The 19,295-nt window shown below is 38.4% G+C and overlaps 2 protein-coding genes across 3 annotated transcripts in view; both read left to right on the forward strand.

Moving 5' to 3' along the window:
- LOC119411874 (nuclear receptor coactivator 5) overlaps positions 1–19,295 on the forward strand; it is a 615,997-nt gene that overhangs the window by 538,351 nt on the left and 58,351 nt on the right. The window lies entirely within an intron of this gene.
- The window catches only part of slc12a5a (solute carrier family 12 member 5a), a 110,084-nt gene that overhangs the window by 72,355 nt on the left and 18,434 nt on the right, over positions 1–19,295 (forward strand). The window contains exons 4-6 of the mRNA XM_037678818.1: positions 2,872–3,018; positions 16,511–16,565; positions 17,925–18,055. Coding sequence (XP_037534746.1) covers positions 2,872–3,018; positions 16,511–16,565; positions 17,925–18,055 — 333 coding nt within the window. The remainder of the gene's footprint in view (positions 1–2,871; positions 3,019–16,510; positions 16,566–17,924; positions 18,056–19,295) is intronic.

The following is a 19,295-nucleotide window of genomic DNA, read 5'->3' on the forward strand; positions in this document are numbered from 1 at the left end:
CTCCCAGCTGCTCCCTTCAACAGCCTGTGGAGGCCAAGATGTGGATCTTTGATTAAAGCACAGTGAGGCTGAAGGCTCAGAGGGATCCTGCTGGGAGGATTTGGTTGTAGAAGAGGTGAGTTGGTTAATTTCAACCTTGTGGTAGACCAAGCTGAAACCTTTGATGGTATATATTATATACCAAGTGTCCTCACCTTCTTTCATTGTTGGGATTGAAAGCCAGAAGGACCCAGGTTAAGGGGGCAGCCATGTTGAATCTGCTCACTAAGGATGTAGGGCTTTAAATCCCACGTATTTTCCCACATACTGTACAGTCATAGTGTCAGATGACCTTTCTTATAGACATGAAAGAACGGATTGCAACTCAACATATTAAAAATATATATTTGAATATACAGCAGTAAGGTAAGGACTAAGAGAATTATTAGATGGTCTAAGGACTTGCATGCTGAACTCGAAAACAACAATGGTGTCACTGAAACGAGAAACCTTGACAGTAGCTTCCTTTCTGTTTACTAAAAAAAAATAATGGGAATTTTATGAAAAGGAAGCATTTTTCTCCAAAAAAGCCTGAATAATTGAGTTGAATTATTTATAATAGCAATAACAAACTGTTTCATTAATATTTTACTGTTTCTTAACTTGTCTGACCAATTTTCCAAAACTGAAATATCTCTTTATCATATATAATTCTAGAACAATTTTAGCCTTTAATAAATAAATAAATAATTAATTAACCAGCTTAATAATCTAATTTACAATTTAGAATTTCACCAGGTTATATAAATAAATCTTTTATGTTATTTGACACTAATACGTCGCATAAAATCATATACAAAGTTTAAGGCGAAGAAACTTTTTACAAACCTGCAATAAAATGATGTGAATTAGCCACATTGTTGAACTCAATCGAGTGTTAATCAGGTTTTATTGGCACTTGAAAGAAGCTTACACCATTTTATAATGACTTCTAACAGGACTTGTTTGTCATGTTGTTACTGATGTGCCATCTTGTATGTTTGCTTTTATGAAAAGAATATCTGTCTGAATGAATACTAGCTGAAAATGTTTCTCTTTGATTGAAAGACAAAATCCAGGGAGTAACTTTTTTTTTTCCATTGTCTTTTATGTGGAATCTATACTTGCGGGCAAATTTGTCAGATGTGGAATATGAGACGTTTTGGGATAATTCCTTAAGACCACCATCTTTGCTCACATGAATCATAGCTACTTTGCTTTTTCTCCCTCATGTTTGGCTTTGTTTGAACACAGAGATGCTGCAGGAAGGGCTGAGTTCTTCTGTAATGATGTACTCTCTCTCTCTCTCTGTAAAATGGGTCAAGGCTGGATATGGGCATGAACACCCATCTTTGACCGAGCTGTCCTTGAGCAGGAGATGAATATTACACTGTTATGTGCGAGGTCAACGCATCTGTCTTTCAGATTTAATATACGTCATCGCAGAGGAGCAGACGTATGCATGCAACATGTCACAATGCTGAAATGCTGTATATAGAACAAGTTCACACATTAATAACAAAAGCTGCCAGGAAGGAAGGAAAACTTACTCATCAATAGATGATGCAACAGAATATATCTGTAGCATCCAAGTATTAATTCCCTTTAATAAAGTGGCCTTGAAATGGAATCTGGTGCTGCACGAAGCTCCTTTCTATATCTACACTGATCCACATTAAGGACAACACTTCAGTAACACAACCAGAACAAAACTATAGTAGTCCCTCGATACTTTGCGGTTTGACTTTCGCGGACTCACTCTTTCGTGGGTTTTCAACATAAGATTGCACATGAAACACAATTGGCATTGGGGAAAGTCAGATCCCACCCCGCCCCCTCCTTTCTCTTTATGAGTCTGTCATAGCAGAGCAGAAACACACAACAGCCTGCATCTCTGCTCTGCTGTTATAGCCTCAGAAAGAGAAAGGAGGGGGTGGGGTCTGTCTTACCCCATCGTGTCCCAGAGACAAACAACAGGCAGGCGTGCAACAGACAGCCTTGGAAAAAGAAAGGAGGGGGTGGCGGGCTCTGTCTTATACCTGAGTGAGCCACACGAGCAGCATGGATTGTTTATTTAAAATAATCAAGCGCAACCCGAACCGAGCGTTTAGGAACGAAAGCAGGAACAAGAATGCTGGATACTTCAGGCACGAGGCGATCAGACAGTCTGGCAGGGAGGAAGAGACTGGGGCGCGCTTAAGAAGCGCAGTGCACAGGTGCAGCAGGAGGGAGATCGGGAGTGACACAGGTGATGCCAGCGGAGAAGTGGGCGTGGCAGAGCAGAGATCATGACATGCTGTGCTCTTTTAAAGCATTTAGAGTTTAGAACATTGCAAGTGTGTGGGAAGGGTTTATAAAGCCTTAAAATATATATACATACTAAAATAAATATAACGTTCCTACTTGGTGGATTTTCACCTATCACGGGGGTGTCTGGAACTTAACCCCCATGATAAGTGAGGACTACTGTATTACAAAAAACCCACAGCAGTAAGAAATACAATAATCCAGTCACTCAGTCAATTTGTCCCATGCTTAGCCTTTCATCTCAAAGTTTTCCGTAAGGCAGATAAGACAGTCACATTGGAGCAGACCTGCACTCACTGCTTCTCAACATACGAGTGGTGTTTCCATTTTCACGGAGTCACATATCTGCCAAAACGTAGCAGGAGACACTCAATTTGATGCACATCTGGCGAGCCGGCCTTACGGCTATCTGGCAAGCGACACCAAGCTAAGAGCTCTGTTTTAGCTCTCTGAAATTCACACATACAACGAAAAATGAATTTGTATAAATCTAGCAAATGCTTACAGATTAATCAGATGTTTTGTTACTTATCCTTTTCCCTCTAGGCCCCCCAGCTTGGCACGTTGATGGGTGTTTATATGCCATGCATCCAGAACATCTTCGGAGTGATCCTGTTCCTCAGGATGACCTGGTTGGTGGGAATTGGAGGCGTCATTGGGACCTTCATCATCGTCTTCATGTGCTGTGCCACAGTGAGTATTTTCTCTACTTTCACTGGGGCATGAATTTTGACTTGATGCTCAAGATTTCCTACACTCTTGTAAAAAAAAAAAAAAAAGAGTTTGTTTCCAGAGAGCAATAAAGATTCTGAAGCTACTTCAGCAGAATCCCCTGTGGAACTTTTGACAGGATGAATATATTTTTTTCAACCTTTATTTAGACAGGTAAATCAATATATTTACATCACTTCACTTTTCACTTCTATTATTCAGTCACTGAGAAATAAACAAACATCATTTTTGATTTATTGTTAATCAGATCATTTAAATGCATATCTGTCAGCAATATTTTCACATAATTGCGAAATAAATGTGTGAATAGCAACTTCATGGTGAACTGTCAGCACTTTTTCCCAAAACACTTCTTGTTGTTTTTGTGTAAAAATGAACTGAAAAGAATAATTAATCTTAGTAGCTTTTTTTTTTTTACCGGAAATGACATATAGAGAAAACTACAACTGGTTAAGTACATTAGAAACATTTAATAGACAGAAAGTTAAATATAATGATAGATGCATCTGAAAACTCACAAGGAATTGATTGAAATGTTCCAGCACAGTTGTACCAATTAAAAAAAAAAAGTTTATAAAGTTTTATGTTGCATATGAGAAAGCAAAAGCTGCATCCAAAAGGAAAGCGCTTTTTTTAAATCTAAATTATCCATTTTGATTGTACTGCACACACGTTTTTTTTTTTTAATTTAAAACAAATTTAATAGTCTTGTTCCAAAGCAGGTTACAGAAACAAACTACCTTAGGTGACACAAATTCCTCCTGTAAAAGAATAAAATGGATGATGGCTTTCTGTGATGTTCTCTTGTTGCTATTATTGTCAGCGCCACGCTTCTGTAGTCATGTGTCACAGTGACTTTGGACTTCATCGTGGCCCAGGGACTCGAATTACATCTGGCACTGGGAATGATGGTGCGGCTGTCAGTTTTCTGAGTGGTTCGTCAAAAACTGCCAGAGTTTGACCTGTTTGATACATTTTTGGTCAGGGAACATATATTCTAAGCCATGTGGAGAGGACCTCAACTCCTTTCCCTTTCTGTTGAAAACACAACAGCGTCTTGTATCAGAATTTCCTGTCAAGCATTAAGACAAGTTCTAGAACCTTCCAGGTTTATGATGATGATCCAGGGCCTGTTTTACTGTAAGTACCAGTTTAATTTAATCAGTAAGGTCAATCAATTGTCAGAGCTATGTTTTTGTTTTTGTTTTTTTTTATTTGTTCTTTGCCACTAGTGTGTTTGTGGTACATTGAATTTCCTCTGGAACAGGGTCTATTTAAAAAATAACGCCCTTAAATCTCAACCGTGACAAAGTTGTCTTCATGGACCCAATTTCTTCTAAATTAAGATTCTTTTTGACTGTAAAAAGGTTTAAAAATAGCAGAGAAAATGCCTTGGTTTGGGGTGGATTCCTGTTGGAAGAGAGATGAATGTGCAATTATTCAAAAATCATTATAAATAAATAGTAATACTGCTTTTTAAAGTCAAACCATAATTTAAAATTTGGCTGATACGTTTGTTTTAGCTGTTTTGGTCTTAATGATAGATTTTAACTGAAATGTAAGTGAATTATAATAATTATTTCTCCTGAAAGAATAGATTTTATGGAGCTTCTAAAAAAAAAAGCTGATCTCATTTTATGCTAAAAATAGTGTGAAAGCAAAACACACACACACACACACACAAAGCCCTAAAGATCAAAGCTGGTTCCAACTCAGATTGACAGAAAGCCAACAAACACACACGAAACACACTTTTACGCTTCCTTTCCCATCCTCACACCCACACATTGACGTTATAACATCTTCCCATGTACACACACATGCATGCTAAATGCCTCAAACACACACACTCTTCCTCTCTCTTCACTTTTTCACAAACACACACTCCTTATCAGTCACACCGAGCTCATAGCAGAGCCCTGGGGCGATAAGCCTGAGCGTGAACAGTGTGTGAGAAACCCCCACCTCTCGTCTCCTGAGCTTCTTACATAACGCACAAACGCCCAGACCTCCAGGGGTTGCCAGCAACACAACGAAGGGCTGCATGTGTGTGTGTCTGTGTGCGTATGTGATTCCCACCTGAGTGAAAGCCACAGGACTTGTGTAAAGGAATTGCAGATGGTGTCAACTTCATAACACACAGCAAGACCTATAGGGTTTAATTAAATGCTGGATATCACTGATCGCACCGTTTTCATTAGACACTCGATCACAACTGTACACATCTGCTGCTGTCGAGCACTTTGATTTTACTGCAACATTTCAACAGAGCATTAACAAGGCAGAGCTCTCTGGAAGACTCAGGAAATATTTTTTTACATGAATAGTGTGCCTCCATGTGGAACTGCTCTGACACTTTATGCCATTAACCATGAAATTATAAACACAAACAGCCATTTTAGCTGTGGATGTATTGCAGATAGCATTCCCTGAGCGCGTACAGCCAAACGTCTGCTGCGCGTGGTATTTTTTATTGCACCTATAGGCTCATCAGGAAGACAGAGTGAGGTTTAATAATTCCCGATGGAAATTCATCAGCTGTTTGTCCGTCCCCATTACTCGTAGGTCCTGAATCCAAATGCAGCAAGGGGCAGGGATGTCTGCCCTCTGCCGTGGCTCATTTAAATGTTAAGGATGCGTTGCTCTCTCTATCGCTTTCATTTTTTACTCTCATCTTTTTTCTTCTTCACTCTCTGTGAGGCATATTGTTTTTCATGTCACTGTTTCCTTATTTCCTCCCTATTATTTCCTCTGTTTCACCATTTTGTTTTTACCTACACAGTTTTTTTTTTACCTATTTTTATTCCGGTCTGCTTCATCTGTTCGCTGCTTTCGCACAACTGCATCTCAGTTCCTTTTACTGTCTGTTTGTATTATCGATTTGAGTCTAAAATTAATATTTCTCTGCATCTCCTTCTGACACTTTTGCCTTCCTCGGCTTACCATCCACAGGAATTCTGAGTGATAAAAAAAACACCAAAAATAAACATATATTATACCACTGCATGTGAATTGATCATTTATACTTGACAAAATTATAAAGCAGGGCTATTCAACTGGCAGACCGCGGACCACTTCTGGCCCGCAGGTGACTTGAATCTGGCCCACCAATGACTTCATAAAAAAAATAAAAACATGAAAGAGACCTTTAATTTTTTTGAAATGACAAGAGGCAATCCTCAGTCTGCCTACCAATGACTTCATTTAATATTAAAATTGATTTGAAATAATAAAAAAGCAAAATAACAACAAAATCTGAAATGAGAAATATTTTCATTAGAGAGGCGATCCTCTTCTATAGACAATCTATGAACCTGTCACAACGGGCTGGTGCTGGTGAACCCAATGGTGCAGGCAAGCAGGCGATGACTCAGAATGGATATATAAAATAAAGAATTTATTAACAAAACAAAAGAGCTGACAGGGCAGCAAAACAAACATAGAATTATCAGGAGGTACTCACGATACAGACAGGTCATCACCAGTGAACAGAAGACAATGCCAGGACAAGGACTAACAGAGAGACACAGACTTATATAAAGGAACCACCAATTAGACAAAATGAAGGCACCTGTGAGTAATCACAGATGCCAAAGAAAGAGACAAGGGATGCAAGACATAAACACGATACAAGATGGAGCTAGATACTAAAGAAATGCAAACCCTATAAATATAGAAACAGAGGCTCGGGGGAACGCAGACATAAACACAACACCAGGGACAAAACCACAACTCCTACAGATCCCAGGCCATCGGTTGAAGCAGCCAATCATCATTCAGTGTTCTTGACGTCCACGTACCCTCCGGACTGATGACGTGTTTGTAGCTTATAGTGCTTGCTAACGAGAGTAGTTAGGAAATGCAGCAACACAATGTCATTCGCAAGGCTGGAAAAAAAAGAAAAGTTGGCATCAAAAACATTAAAACAGAGTGGACTGATAAATATGTTTTTAGTGAAACTGCTGAAGACAAATCGATGTGTCAAACTGTGCCGTGGTGAAGGATTACAACCAGCAAAGGCAATTTCTAACCAAACACTGTGTTTTCAACCGAACTGTTCCACTTTCTTTGGACGTTTGCCTCCAAAAAAGTTGTGCACTGTCGGCGCAGCTATCAGCCGTGGCACCACGGATGAAATCCCTCCACTGTCATAAAAACAAGTACTCTTTTCCGCCTGCATCATTGCTTGCGAATCGCTCATACATCTTTTGAACCTGACTTTTCTGCTATTGTCCAGTTGAAGAAGTGCAATTTCTCTCATTAGTATTGTGCAATCTGGTCTCTAGATGTCAGTTTCCAAGTTCAGTAACTTTATTGATTAAAATTAGGCAGACCACCATTTGTCTCCTGTAGCATCAAAATAAAATAAATAAAAATAAAATGGTTTAAAGATTTGGCAAGTCAGAGATGTCAGAATAATATTTGTGTTATAAAGGAGGCATAATGTCTCATTTTTGTTTTTAATATTGTTTCACATAAGAATATTGATACATTTCTTGCAAAAAAAATTTGAAATGTAATTTATTAGAATTACATAATTGGGTTCTGTTTGTTGCATTTATGATTCAATGCAACAAAATAAACACATTTAAAAGTTGTAATTCTTGGTTTATTTACATAATGACTTAATTTCTGGATTTCCAGCCCCTGAGCTGTTGGCTTTCAGCAACTGTGGACGCCTGAGCAATTTACCATAGGCCATACCATACCACTTTATTTCTAAAGCACTTAAAACACAACATAGCAGCTGACCGAAGTGCTGTATAAAAATAAAAACAAAGAACAACAATAAAGCAATAAACTACAATAAGAAAATAGAAATCAAAACATCACAAGTACAAGGAAAGAGTACAGCATTAAGACACAGATGCTAGTTCACTCTAGGTCAAACGCCAAAGGAAAAAAGTGTTTTTAAACCAGTTTTAAAAACAGAAAGTGATGGGGCCTACCTGACCTTCAGCGACAGCTCATGCTACAATTTAGGAGCCAGAGCTGAAAAGGCTCCGTCTCATAAAAGGTATTCAGGACTGCTAAAAGCATCTGGTGAGACGATCTAAGAGCACATGATGGCATATAAAGGTGAAGCAGTTCAGACAAATAAGAAGGACTAAAACCATTAAAAGACTTAAAAACAAACAATAGGACTTTAAAATGGATTTGAAACTGGACAGGAAGCCAATGAAGGGACATCAAAACTGGAGTTATGCACTCCCGCCTACCTGCACCAGTTAAAAATCGTGCAGCAGCATTTTGTACCAGCTGTAAACGTGAGAGGGAGGCCTGGCTAACTCCCATCAAAAGAGAATTACAATAATCCAAACGTGAAGTAATAAAAGTGTGAATCACTGTCTCTAAGTGGTGCCTAGAAAGGAGGGGCTTGGTTTTGGACAGGTGTCTCAGCTGAAAGAAAGACGACTTAACCACGCTGTTGACATGGCAGTCAAGTTTCAGGCAGGAGTTCATTTTCACCCCTAAATTTGTGACAGTGGATTTTTCATATGAGGCTAACGAGGAAAAAAATCAAAGATGGGGATACTGCTACGACTACCAAATTTAGTTGAATATCCCTGCTATAAAGCTTTTGAGGGATGCTGACAAAGCAAATGTTCAGCACAAGCGCCTCTATTCCTTCCAAAACAATACTCCTGCTTAACCCTGATGGCAACAGGTGCAGGTCAGTGTTTGCCTGAAGAAAACGGATTAAAAAATGTATTTTACAATTTGAATTAGAAACTATAAAAGCCAGCTGAATTATCTAATTAATTTAAACTTCCTAAAGCTGGCTCCTCTGTAACCATGCTGGCTTAGAAATAAGTCAAGGTCTCCTCTCATCGAGACTATCTTGATAATGAAATTCCCCCTTTTTATTATGTTTAAACTGCATGCTGTTGTACCTCATGTGGATGAGACAGATGGCAAAGCAGCCAAATCTGACGTTGTCTGCTGGCTTGTTTAGAGGACAGAGGGTCTGCAGTTCAAGTGGATTCAGATGTTGTGACTCCAGGTTTCATTGGGAGATACAGACTAATACACTAGAGTATGACCTATACTTATCGCACAGACTGTGGAAAAAAAAATCACAATTTTAGGTTTTCTGCTTGGACTAAAAGTGGGACATAAAAACAGGCCACTTGCTTTGGGTCAGTGTGAAAAATAGATGCTGTCGGTCCTGGCTGCTGCAGCCCAACTCTGCTGCTTTCTGTGGCAGTCCACCAACAGGCTGCTGATTCCAACATGAGATCATACAAAAAATACTTCCATCAAAAGCTGGAACTGTGTAAACATGTCAAAAATAAATTCATTTCAATACTAAAATTAGTTGTGTGTCTTATTTTAATTCTGAGACCTTTTGGTTTCGGTAGAGACGTTGCAGAAAAGTCTGAGGAGTGATGTCTGATCATTAGTGTTTTGATTGATGAGAACTGTCCTCCTGTGCCCAGAGGGTCCTGTGAAATAAGTGACATGCTGATAAAACTAAAAGTCAAGTGATCAAATAGGATTTCACTTAATTATAGTCTTAGTTGTCCATAACTTGATGTATTCTGGTAAAAAAAAATATAAAAAAAAAATTTGTCTGAAAACAAAAATCTCTTGATACAATTTACTGAAAAACTGATTAATCAACATCCAACAAAGTTAAATCAGGTCATCGGTACGGTTTCTTTGAGTTGAAACGTTTCGTCCTTCATCCTCTGAGGCAGCCAGCCCACTTCGGTCATGGCTGCCTCGGAGGAGTTGACGGGGGAGAGGGCGGACTCCAAAAACCATCTTACCACCATCAAACTGGTTGGCCCACTATGTGAGTGTGCTGCTTGTGGGACTGAGTTTGTTGCAGCTCCTCGGACTGATGAAGTCCTTTGGATGAAGGACGACACGTTTCAACACAAAGAAACCATCCAGAGGACCTGACTTAACTTTGTTGGATTTTTTACCTGGATTATTGAGCATGAACTTTGATGATTAATCAACAAATTGTTTTTTTTTTTAATGCAGACACCTATATTTTGTTTCTGCCCTTATCATTTGTGCAGATGTCTGCTCTGGCACAGCACGTGAAGCACTTGGCACTGATAATGCAGGCAGATGCACCATTAACATTCCCAGTCTTTTTCAAACCAGCGGGTCCTCGATTTCAAACAGAGATAGACAAAAGCAGGAGTCTCATTTTCAGTCAGCCGCTGCTGTGACTGCCAGCTGAAGTCACAACTGTCACCACCAAGGTTATCAGCTTTAGCATTCTGTGTAGCTAATTAAAGTTAGCACCAGCGCATAATTAGCTTGTAAAAACCAAATGGTTGAAAGAATACACTTAAAGGTTGTGTAATTAATATGTTGATCTAAAATGTAGATCTAAAGCTTTATATTTCAAGGGGGGAAGTAAGCAACTTCATCTGATGATCCTAAAAGGGTTTTTTTCTGCTGCTGTCTAACACTAAAGACTTTTATCCTTACAACGTATAAACAGTTGAAAACATTAGATCAGGTTAAAACCATGCAATTATATATTACAAATAAATTAATCCATAAGATTAAAACAGCCAGAATGAATATTAAAAATCAATATTTGTTTCATATTAATGCAGTGTTCTACTTGAAGACCATTTGGTTATACGGTATAACATTATTGTGGATTCTTCTTTGAGATCTAGCACCAACCAAAACATAACATTATTTGCTAATGTTGGGGTTTGGACCCTGTGAAGCAGACGTAGGCAATATATGGCCTGAGGGCCAAACGTGGACCCTGAAATATCTCTATCTGGCCCCCATCATCCTTAATTGCAAAGAAAACAACTTTTAAATAAGTTGATGCAAAACCTGCATTTTCTCAATGAAACTCAAGGAACTCTAAATTAAGCATCTTGGACAAATACATCAAAAACCATTGGGTTGAAAAAAGGCTAAAATCATATTTTTAGTGAACTTTTTTATGTTTTAATTTAAACATTTATTTGGCATATTTAAGCTAGCAAAGATATTTTCACAAGATAAACTTTACAGGGAGTAAGTATTACATCCTAAAGATTATTATGGAGACACATTTTTACCAAGCATGCTAACTATGCTACAACAAGAAAAAGCCTGAAAAAAGTCTCCTAGGATATCTGTTTTAAAGAAAATGTATTTTCTAATTTTCCAAGAGGCCCTTAGATTCCTTTCAATATTTTAATTAGGCCCTCAGGAAAAAAAAAAATTGTCCACCCCTGCCATAAAGGGTAGGTTTTGAGATGATCCCCAAAAATCAAATAAATGTTAAAAATTACAGCTGATAGTATATTGACATAATTTAAACAAATTGTAGTCAAACTGGTTTAAAACTTTAGTTTGACTCTGTCTGAGAATGTTTGTGTTCTTATTAAATCCTTCCTTAAGTAGCCTTGTAGTCATGCTTTTCTCTCTAAGCAGCATTTGGTACCATCACATCAAACAGGTCTGATGGTGAACTATTTAGGAGTTACAGTTCCAACCAACATCACTTCATGGGACCAATGGTGCCGAATCTGTCTTCAAGTTCATGAGTTTGTCATTTAATCATACGAACCATTCAACATAAAGTTCAGTCAGTGGGAACACATCTGCATGGCCCAAAAGATCTCCTGTTAATGTCCCAGTACCAAACTGCCAATCAGCCATAAAGGCTTCAAATTTGTTCCCTCACCAACCAGAGCTGTTTTCACAAGACTGTTCCACTAAGAAGCAGTTGTTATTTTCATTCCCTCAGCCAGGCTTGTCTATATTTTTATTTTATGTTACAGCATGATATAATATACTATACTTTATCATACTTTAAGAAATGTAACAATCCTCAAATGTTACGCCAAAGATACATGCATGCATATTTGTCAGACTTCCCCCACTTCCTCATAGCGTTTATCATTTATTGCTGTGATTGAAAACCACTAAATTGTTGGCCAATGTTTAAAACTGGTAGTTTGACCAGAAATTTTAAGACCACCACAACTATGAAAAAGTAATAAGAACAAAACTCAAAGTTAGTTCAAGAGAAAGCAGGAACAACTAATTTTTCACTGCAGTATTTAAAGAGACCGCGTTACAAACTCATTATTATTATTTTATGAAGATATAATAAAGACACTAATAACTACATACCATACTAACTTTTTGTTGAACATAATTAAAACATTAAATGTTGAAACCATAATCTTAACAGTCCTGTTGTGTTATACTTGCTGCATAAACTGAACAAGTCCATTTCTGTTTTTTTGTGGACCGTTGCAGGGTGACTCGGTAATTTGGTATGCGGCGGGCTACCTCTGCGTGGCTTTGGCCCACATCAGATAAAACACTTAAACAATTACTGTCTTATCTGCTGTGGTGGGAGAAGAGCTTGTGGCCTCATTATGACCAGATTAGACAAAGAATCAGTGATTCACTCACTCTTCAGTTCTTATTGTCAGCCCACCGGGCCCTCAGGTAACTCTAACCACATCACAGACTTCACAGAGAAGGAGCCGGTGACAGTCAAACAGAAGCAGCTCAGGGTCCAGAGTTAGGAACTCAATGACATTCATTATGGTGTTTCTGACAAAGAAATAAAAATGATTTGAGGTCGTTGTGAAGTAATAATGTTTACTTTTAATTTCTGGCAAAATACAATAAAAAAAGATAACGTTAAAACTTTTGTATTTTAATAGTTTGCCTTTAACTTATTTTATCGATTGCTTCATATACAGTATGTTCACATTTATAAGTGGAAAGGCTTTTGTAACAGCCGTCCATCCATTATCTTTACCCGCTTCTTCTTTTTCGGGTCATGGGGGTCACTGGTGCCCATATCCAGCAGTTATTGTGCGAGAGGCGGGGGACACACTGGACAGGACTCCAGTCCATCACAGGGACACAAAGAGACAAACAACCATTCACTCTCTCACTCACACCTAGGGACAATTTAGAGTTACCAATCAGTCTAACATGCATGTTTTTGGTCTTTGGGAGGAAACTGGAGTACCCGAAGAAAACTTCACCCAGAGAGGCCCCCGAGCCTCTCTCTTTTTTATTTTTGATTTTATCAGTGTAAAACCATATGTATATCTGTGACTGTTATTGATCATGTATTTAATTGCACATGAGAAAATAGAATATTTTAACTTCCTTTTTGAATATAAAACACATAAGACATCAAATGTACTTTCAGTTTATTTGTTTAGCACATTTCAGCAACAAGACAATTCAAAGTGCTTTATGATGAAAACATTTTTTTAAAAGTACATTGCAGTGGCATAATAAAGGAAAGAAAAGTTGGACTACAGACCGAAATGAATGATGTTTAAGTTAATATTAGTCAAACAGTCAAACTCTAAACAACTAGACGTTTAATTTTGATTTTAAAGATCTCAGGGTTTTAGCATTCTTGCAGTTTTCCAGAAGTTTGCTCTAAATTAGTGAAGCATAAAAACTGAATGCTGCCTTTCCATGTTTGGTTTTGATTCTGGGGATGCTGAACATACTTGAACCAGAAGACCTGAGGGATCTGGAAGGTCGATACAACAACAACAACATATCTTTAATGTATTTTTATGCTAAGCCATGCAGTGATTTCTAAACAGAAGTATTTTAAAGTCTACTCTCAGTGATACAGGCAGCCAGTGGAAGGACTCTCAGAGCGTTCATTACGTTATTTCTCTCTCATGAAAAGTAAACCATCAAACTGCTGGTGAGTTTGTTATTTATAGAAGAGCAAAAAGCAATATCAGTTTTGACTTCCTACTTCTGAGGAACTGTGAATGCAGCAGGAATTGAAGATTTTTCAAATAGATGTTTTGGTTGGTTGGTGTCAACCTAAGATGCTCGGAAACATTTTTTCTTTTTCCTTACACATCCTTTTTTTTTTTTAAGTATATAAAGCTCAAAAGCAGGAGCTGTTTTGGGAGAAGGTGCTGAAGTCTTCTACTCTTGCCTTTCTATGTCTGTGACACTTTCTTTCATGTGACAAGATTGTAAGAAGGGGCTCAGAAACTGAACAATGGTGTTTGAAAGAATTATGAAATCTTAATGCGGTCTTTGTACTGTCAAATATACCACAATCCCTTTCTGAGACTGTCTCTCACACAGCTTTTTACTTTGTGGTGTTTTTTTTTTTTCTTCTGACCCATTCTTCGACTCACTGCACCCATCTCTTCCTCTCGTCTTCTGCAGGGCAGTGAGATCTGGCTGTCAGTTGTACAAGCAGCTCTGCTCAAGCGTGCCTTTACATTTCTTTTGGTGTTTTTCTTGCACTCAGTGCCAGACATAAATTAGTGTTGCGATTAGTTGGCTGTTTGTCCTCTGACAGCTATTGAAAGGTCCTGCTGTATTATTATTTATCCAATCAACAAGCAGGAAGCTTTAGCATTTAGCATAGCTGTAAACTGTCATCATCCCTGTGTTTGCTCTACATTAATGCTCTTCACGTATTTGATTCACTTTCAAAAGTTACTATGATTTCTATCAAAGGGAGGACAGTGATGATGGTGACCACTTTAACCAGAACTGTGGCTCCTTGAAAGGTAGCCACTCATCTACTGACTGCCATGCAGAATTATTTTATAGGGATGCACAACACTGGATTTTTGGCCAATTTCCGATATGTTAAAACTTATTTGGCCGATAACCAATACTGATATTTTTTATATACTTTCCTTTGTCAGAACATAACCCTCTTATTTAGGCTTATTTGCTACACAAATTGTGTAACAGCTGTAAGAGTTGGTGACATATATTCAGTAACAACCATATGATATGCGTAGCACTTTAACTTATGAAAAGTGTTAAATGTTATTTATTAGCATTAAGTCACCTGTGATGCTGTCTCACTTGTGGAGGCTTGTTCCAGGTTCCTAGCTGCAGTGTGGGATCCTCTGCATTCTTGTGCATGAAGGACAGCCTTTTTAAATTCAAAGTTTTTGTCTATCCATTGTTCCGTAAGACTAATCATGCTAACGGGGCTAACACGACATCCAAATGTCTGTGGTAAAACTCACCCAAGCGCTATCAGCTATTAGCTTCTGAATGACGTCAGAATTGACGGGTAAGGTTACGTCAGAAAAATATCTTTGACTGTGGACAATGTAGTGAGGCTCAACGTAGTCCAAAAATCTTCGGAATCCAATATCCTCAAAAAAAAAACTGATCAGGTACAATAGGTGCGCGTGACGTCATCACGTTGTGCTGCCGCTGCAGGCATCCTTGTCACTGGGTTGTCATACAAAAACAGCACCTTTTATATCGGCGAGTTATTTTGATTAAGTGGCCGATGTTCGATATTTAACTTTAACGCTAATATCAGCCGATACCGATACCGTGTCGATAATATCGTGCATCCCTATTATTTTATCCGGTGTTATCTGAATTCCGGTGCTTTCATAATAATATTTGTGAACGCTTAATGAAATCTTATTGCTTTCCTTCATGAATCACTGTCATCTGCACATTTAACATTTAGCCTTTTTTGGGAAACATTGAATTCTAATGTTAAATAAACTGGGGTCGGCATATTTCTCCTGTTGTATACATAAACCACACAGATATCAATGTGTGATTTTTATAAGTCTGTCAATACTAAAACTTCCAGTGAAAAAACTGTGTTTTGTTTACATTTTCTGAACAATCTATATTACACCCATTTAATGCACAAGTTTTGTCTAAATCGTTAAAATTGTTTTGGTAGCTCTGATGAACCTTTCAGCATAGTAAAAAAAAAAAAAAGTATTTTTTTAAATTTGATTACAATTCATGACAATTACATTAAACAATAAAAAATAACATGGTGTTCTTGAAAGGATGCATATCCTTGCATGTCAAAACTTTAGGCAAAGATGCTTCTGAATCTGTTAGTACTTGTAGAATGTATTGTGGATGACTCTCAACTACTACCAATCTAAATTGTGTCTCAATGTATGAAAAAAAAATGACTGAGTTATAACCGTCATTGTGTTGATTAACATTGATTAGATAGGGTGGCCATCTGGACTCCAAAAAGGTAATTTGTAAATGCATAGCCAACAATAATTACTTTCTGAATTCATTAATATCTGTCCAGTAGTTCAAGAGATATTTTGCTAACAGACAGAGTTGAGTACCTTAATGCTCACCAGGTCCGGTTTTGGACAAAATATAAAAGAAACCTGTACCTGCTTGTATGTTTTCATTTATTATTATGACTTTGCCAACAATCACTATTGTGTCAACACACTGAGTTAGAGTTGTGTGTAGAGTGTAAAACCTTGTGTGTTACTCTGGGATTAATTTATTAACTTTATTACATGGACTTGTAAAAAAAAATTATGCAATGCTTTGCCATACTGTACATCAAGCTTTACGTAATAATTTGTATTAAAACAAAAATAAATAAACAAATGTGCTCTGCTGAAAAGATGAAAAAGTCAGCCATCAACATGTTTCAACCTGCAGAGTGGATAAATATCTGATTTGTTTTCACTCCCTCTTCGTTTAGACCATGCTGACTGCCATCTCGATGAGCGCCATCGCTACCAATGGAGTCGTGCCAGGTGGGTGAGCAGACGCCGGTGCCGCACAGTCATCACTGTTTGATGCTGTCCGCTTCTAAAATTTTCTTTTCGCTGATTGCTTTTGGCACATCCCTTTCAACGCAGCTTGATATAACCAGAAACATTAGGAGCTTCAGTCTAGGGGGGAAGCTGTGCACTCTAACTCTGTCGTCACGCATTATTTACACAAAATAAATCATCAGCCAAATGTCTGTCATTAAAATCAGAATTTGCACGCCTGCATTTCTATGTGACGTAAACATTCAGTGTGGCTACGTTTTGTAATGTGGGTTATATAGTAATGATGGTCTTAGCAGTTGTGCTTACTTCAGGGGTCAGAGAAAATTACAGGCTTGTAGAGGAGCACACATCTGCAATTATAACTGTCTACATTATAGCTGGTAGCAGCCTTTATGCTGCCACAAAGGGCTGATTAAGGCCTAATTATTTATGCTCAATTAATTAATTTACACATGGTGCCACACAAATACAAAAAGTACTGAGTTGAGCTAAAACAAAGCTTGTAACAGAATAGCAGAGTAATAATTAGTACTACTGGAAAGCAATGAAAACGGTTGTGTAAGTGTAGTAATGTTTTCGTTTGTATATGTTTTAATGTCATAAAAATGTCAACTTTCTATAAAATGTCAAGTTAAATTAACCACTGTGGCAATTATAATGTTACACACTTTAAATTCTTTGTCTGGTTCAGTATTTCCATTCTCAAGGAAATTTTCATTTGAGATTTGTAAAACAGTAGTCGTTGATCTGTTTCTGCAGATTGCGGCAGGCGGCACAAAAAGTTCTGCCTTACTGACTGAAATTAACTCAAACTAAATAAAGTTTTATCATTTGCGTCCAACTCAAACCCGAAGAAGTAAGATACACTTCCACAAGCGAAACAGTAATAATGATAATTACATATTTTGAGTTTTTATGTATCTCTATATTGAGTATTGCATGTGATGGGGAGTGGTGGCACAGAGGCTAGAGAGGACCTGTGATCGGAAGGTCACCGGTTCAACTCCTCGAACCAACAACATGAAAATATGTGTGGGAACGGTGAAACACCCACACCTGCCTCCTCCCTCATCTGCCCCTCTCTGAGCCCTTGAGCAAGGCACTTAACCCCCACCATCTGCTCCCCTGGGTGCCCTAGATAGCAGCTCTCTGTTCCACACAGAGGGCTGTGGTAGCTCGGTGGTCTGTGGTTGCGTCAGGAATGGCTTTCGGCGTAAAACAACTACTAAGTCTTTGTGCAAGTTAGTTCACTGCGACCCCTGAAGAAGGGAGCAGATGAAAAAATTATATATATACATATATTAAGTATTATACGTCTGTTCCTGTGTTTGTGTGTAGCCGGCGGCTCCTACTACATGATATCCCGTTCTCTGGGCCCTGAGTTTGGGGGAGCTGTGGGAATTTGTTTCTACCTGGGAACCACCTACGCTGGAGCCATGTACATTTTAGGAGCCATCGAGCTTCTCCTGGTAAGAAGCATCTTCTGTGTTTCTGCTAATTCCTCTCTTATCTTAATTGCTGCATTTATCATCTAAACTTTTAATGTTAGCAATTATGTTTTAGAGCAGCTGACAGTTTTAACTGGTTAAACAGTTGAGATCACAGAAATGTGAGGAAAATGTGTGCAGACATATGGGCTGCAATAAGGAAAATTAGTTTATTATTCAAATCAGCAATGAAATTTTCAGTCAGTAGAAAATGAGAAAATGTGTTTAGTTTGTTGCACAAATCTTCATATGTGTGGCAAATGTCTTTGTTTGGGTTTTGTTTTTGAGTTTGTATGGATGTGAGTGACAAAACATGACTTTTTTTGTGCTAAATCAAATTATTTGTTCCCTACAACATATTAGAGTTGCATTCAGGCACAAAAAACTCGACCCGGCCCCAGCCCCAGCCCCAGCCCCAGCCCCAGCCCATAGCCATAATTTCCGAACCCCACCTGACCCGACAAATTAACAGTAATTACAGGTCCGAACCTGAAAAACACAATATTTTTCATTAATTAATTGACTGCTTAACGGTCGGCGGATGCACGTGGCTGAGTAAAAGGGGGCAAAAGATCGGAGCTGAGCGGGTGTTTATCTTTTCATGGCCGTCAAAGTGCATTAAATCCCTACTTCTGCATGCATTCTGCATTATTCAGACATGGACCCTGCTCCGACATGTTAGATATTTTGGGATCTCCCTTGTTTGGGTCGTCGGCCGCACGCGCACGCTGAGTGCAGCGGCTGAAAATCCATTTGGGCTTTGATCAATGCCTGGCAGTAGTCCCACCTGAAGCTTAACTGAACTTTTTTTTTACCTCTTTCAAGGCCGGTCAGCACACGGCCAAACGGCCGCGTGCGACTGGTGAATGTGTGGCAAGCCATGTTGCCATATAATTGGATCGTCAGTCGAACGCATTCGCTAACGCAATCGAAAGTCCGACACCTACCCAGCCCCGGCCCATTGAGCACATTATTCTGTCCCGGCCCTAATTTGGGTCGGGCCGGGCTTCGGGCCCGAGTTAGAAATGACAGCTCTACAACTAACTGAACCTGAAAAATGTCATCTTCTCAACTTTACAAATTGATAAGCATATTCTTTTAGAAATTATAACAACATTCTCAGTCATAATTATAAAATTTCTAAGTGAAAATACATAGAAAATCATTTTGCACCATGATGCTTTAAAAAAATCTTACTATATATATATATATATTTATATAT

Source organism: Nematolebias whitei, chromosome 7 (assembly GCF_014905685.2).
Source record: "Nematolebias whitei isolate Nwh7 chromosome 7, NemWhi1, whole genome shotgun sequence".
NCBI classification, from domain to species: Eukaryota; Metazoa; Chordata; class Actinopteri; order Cyprinodontiformes; family Rivulidae; genus Nematolebias; species Nematolebias whitei.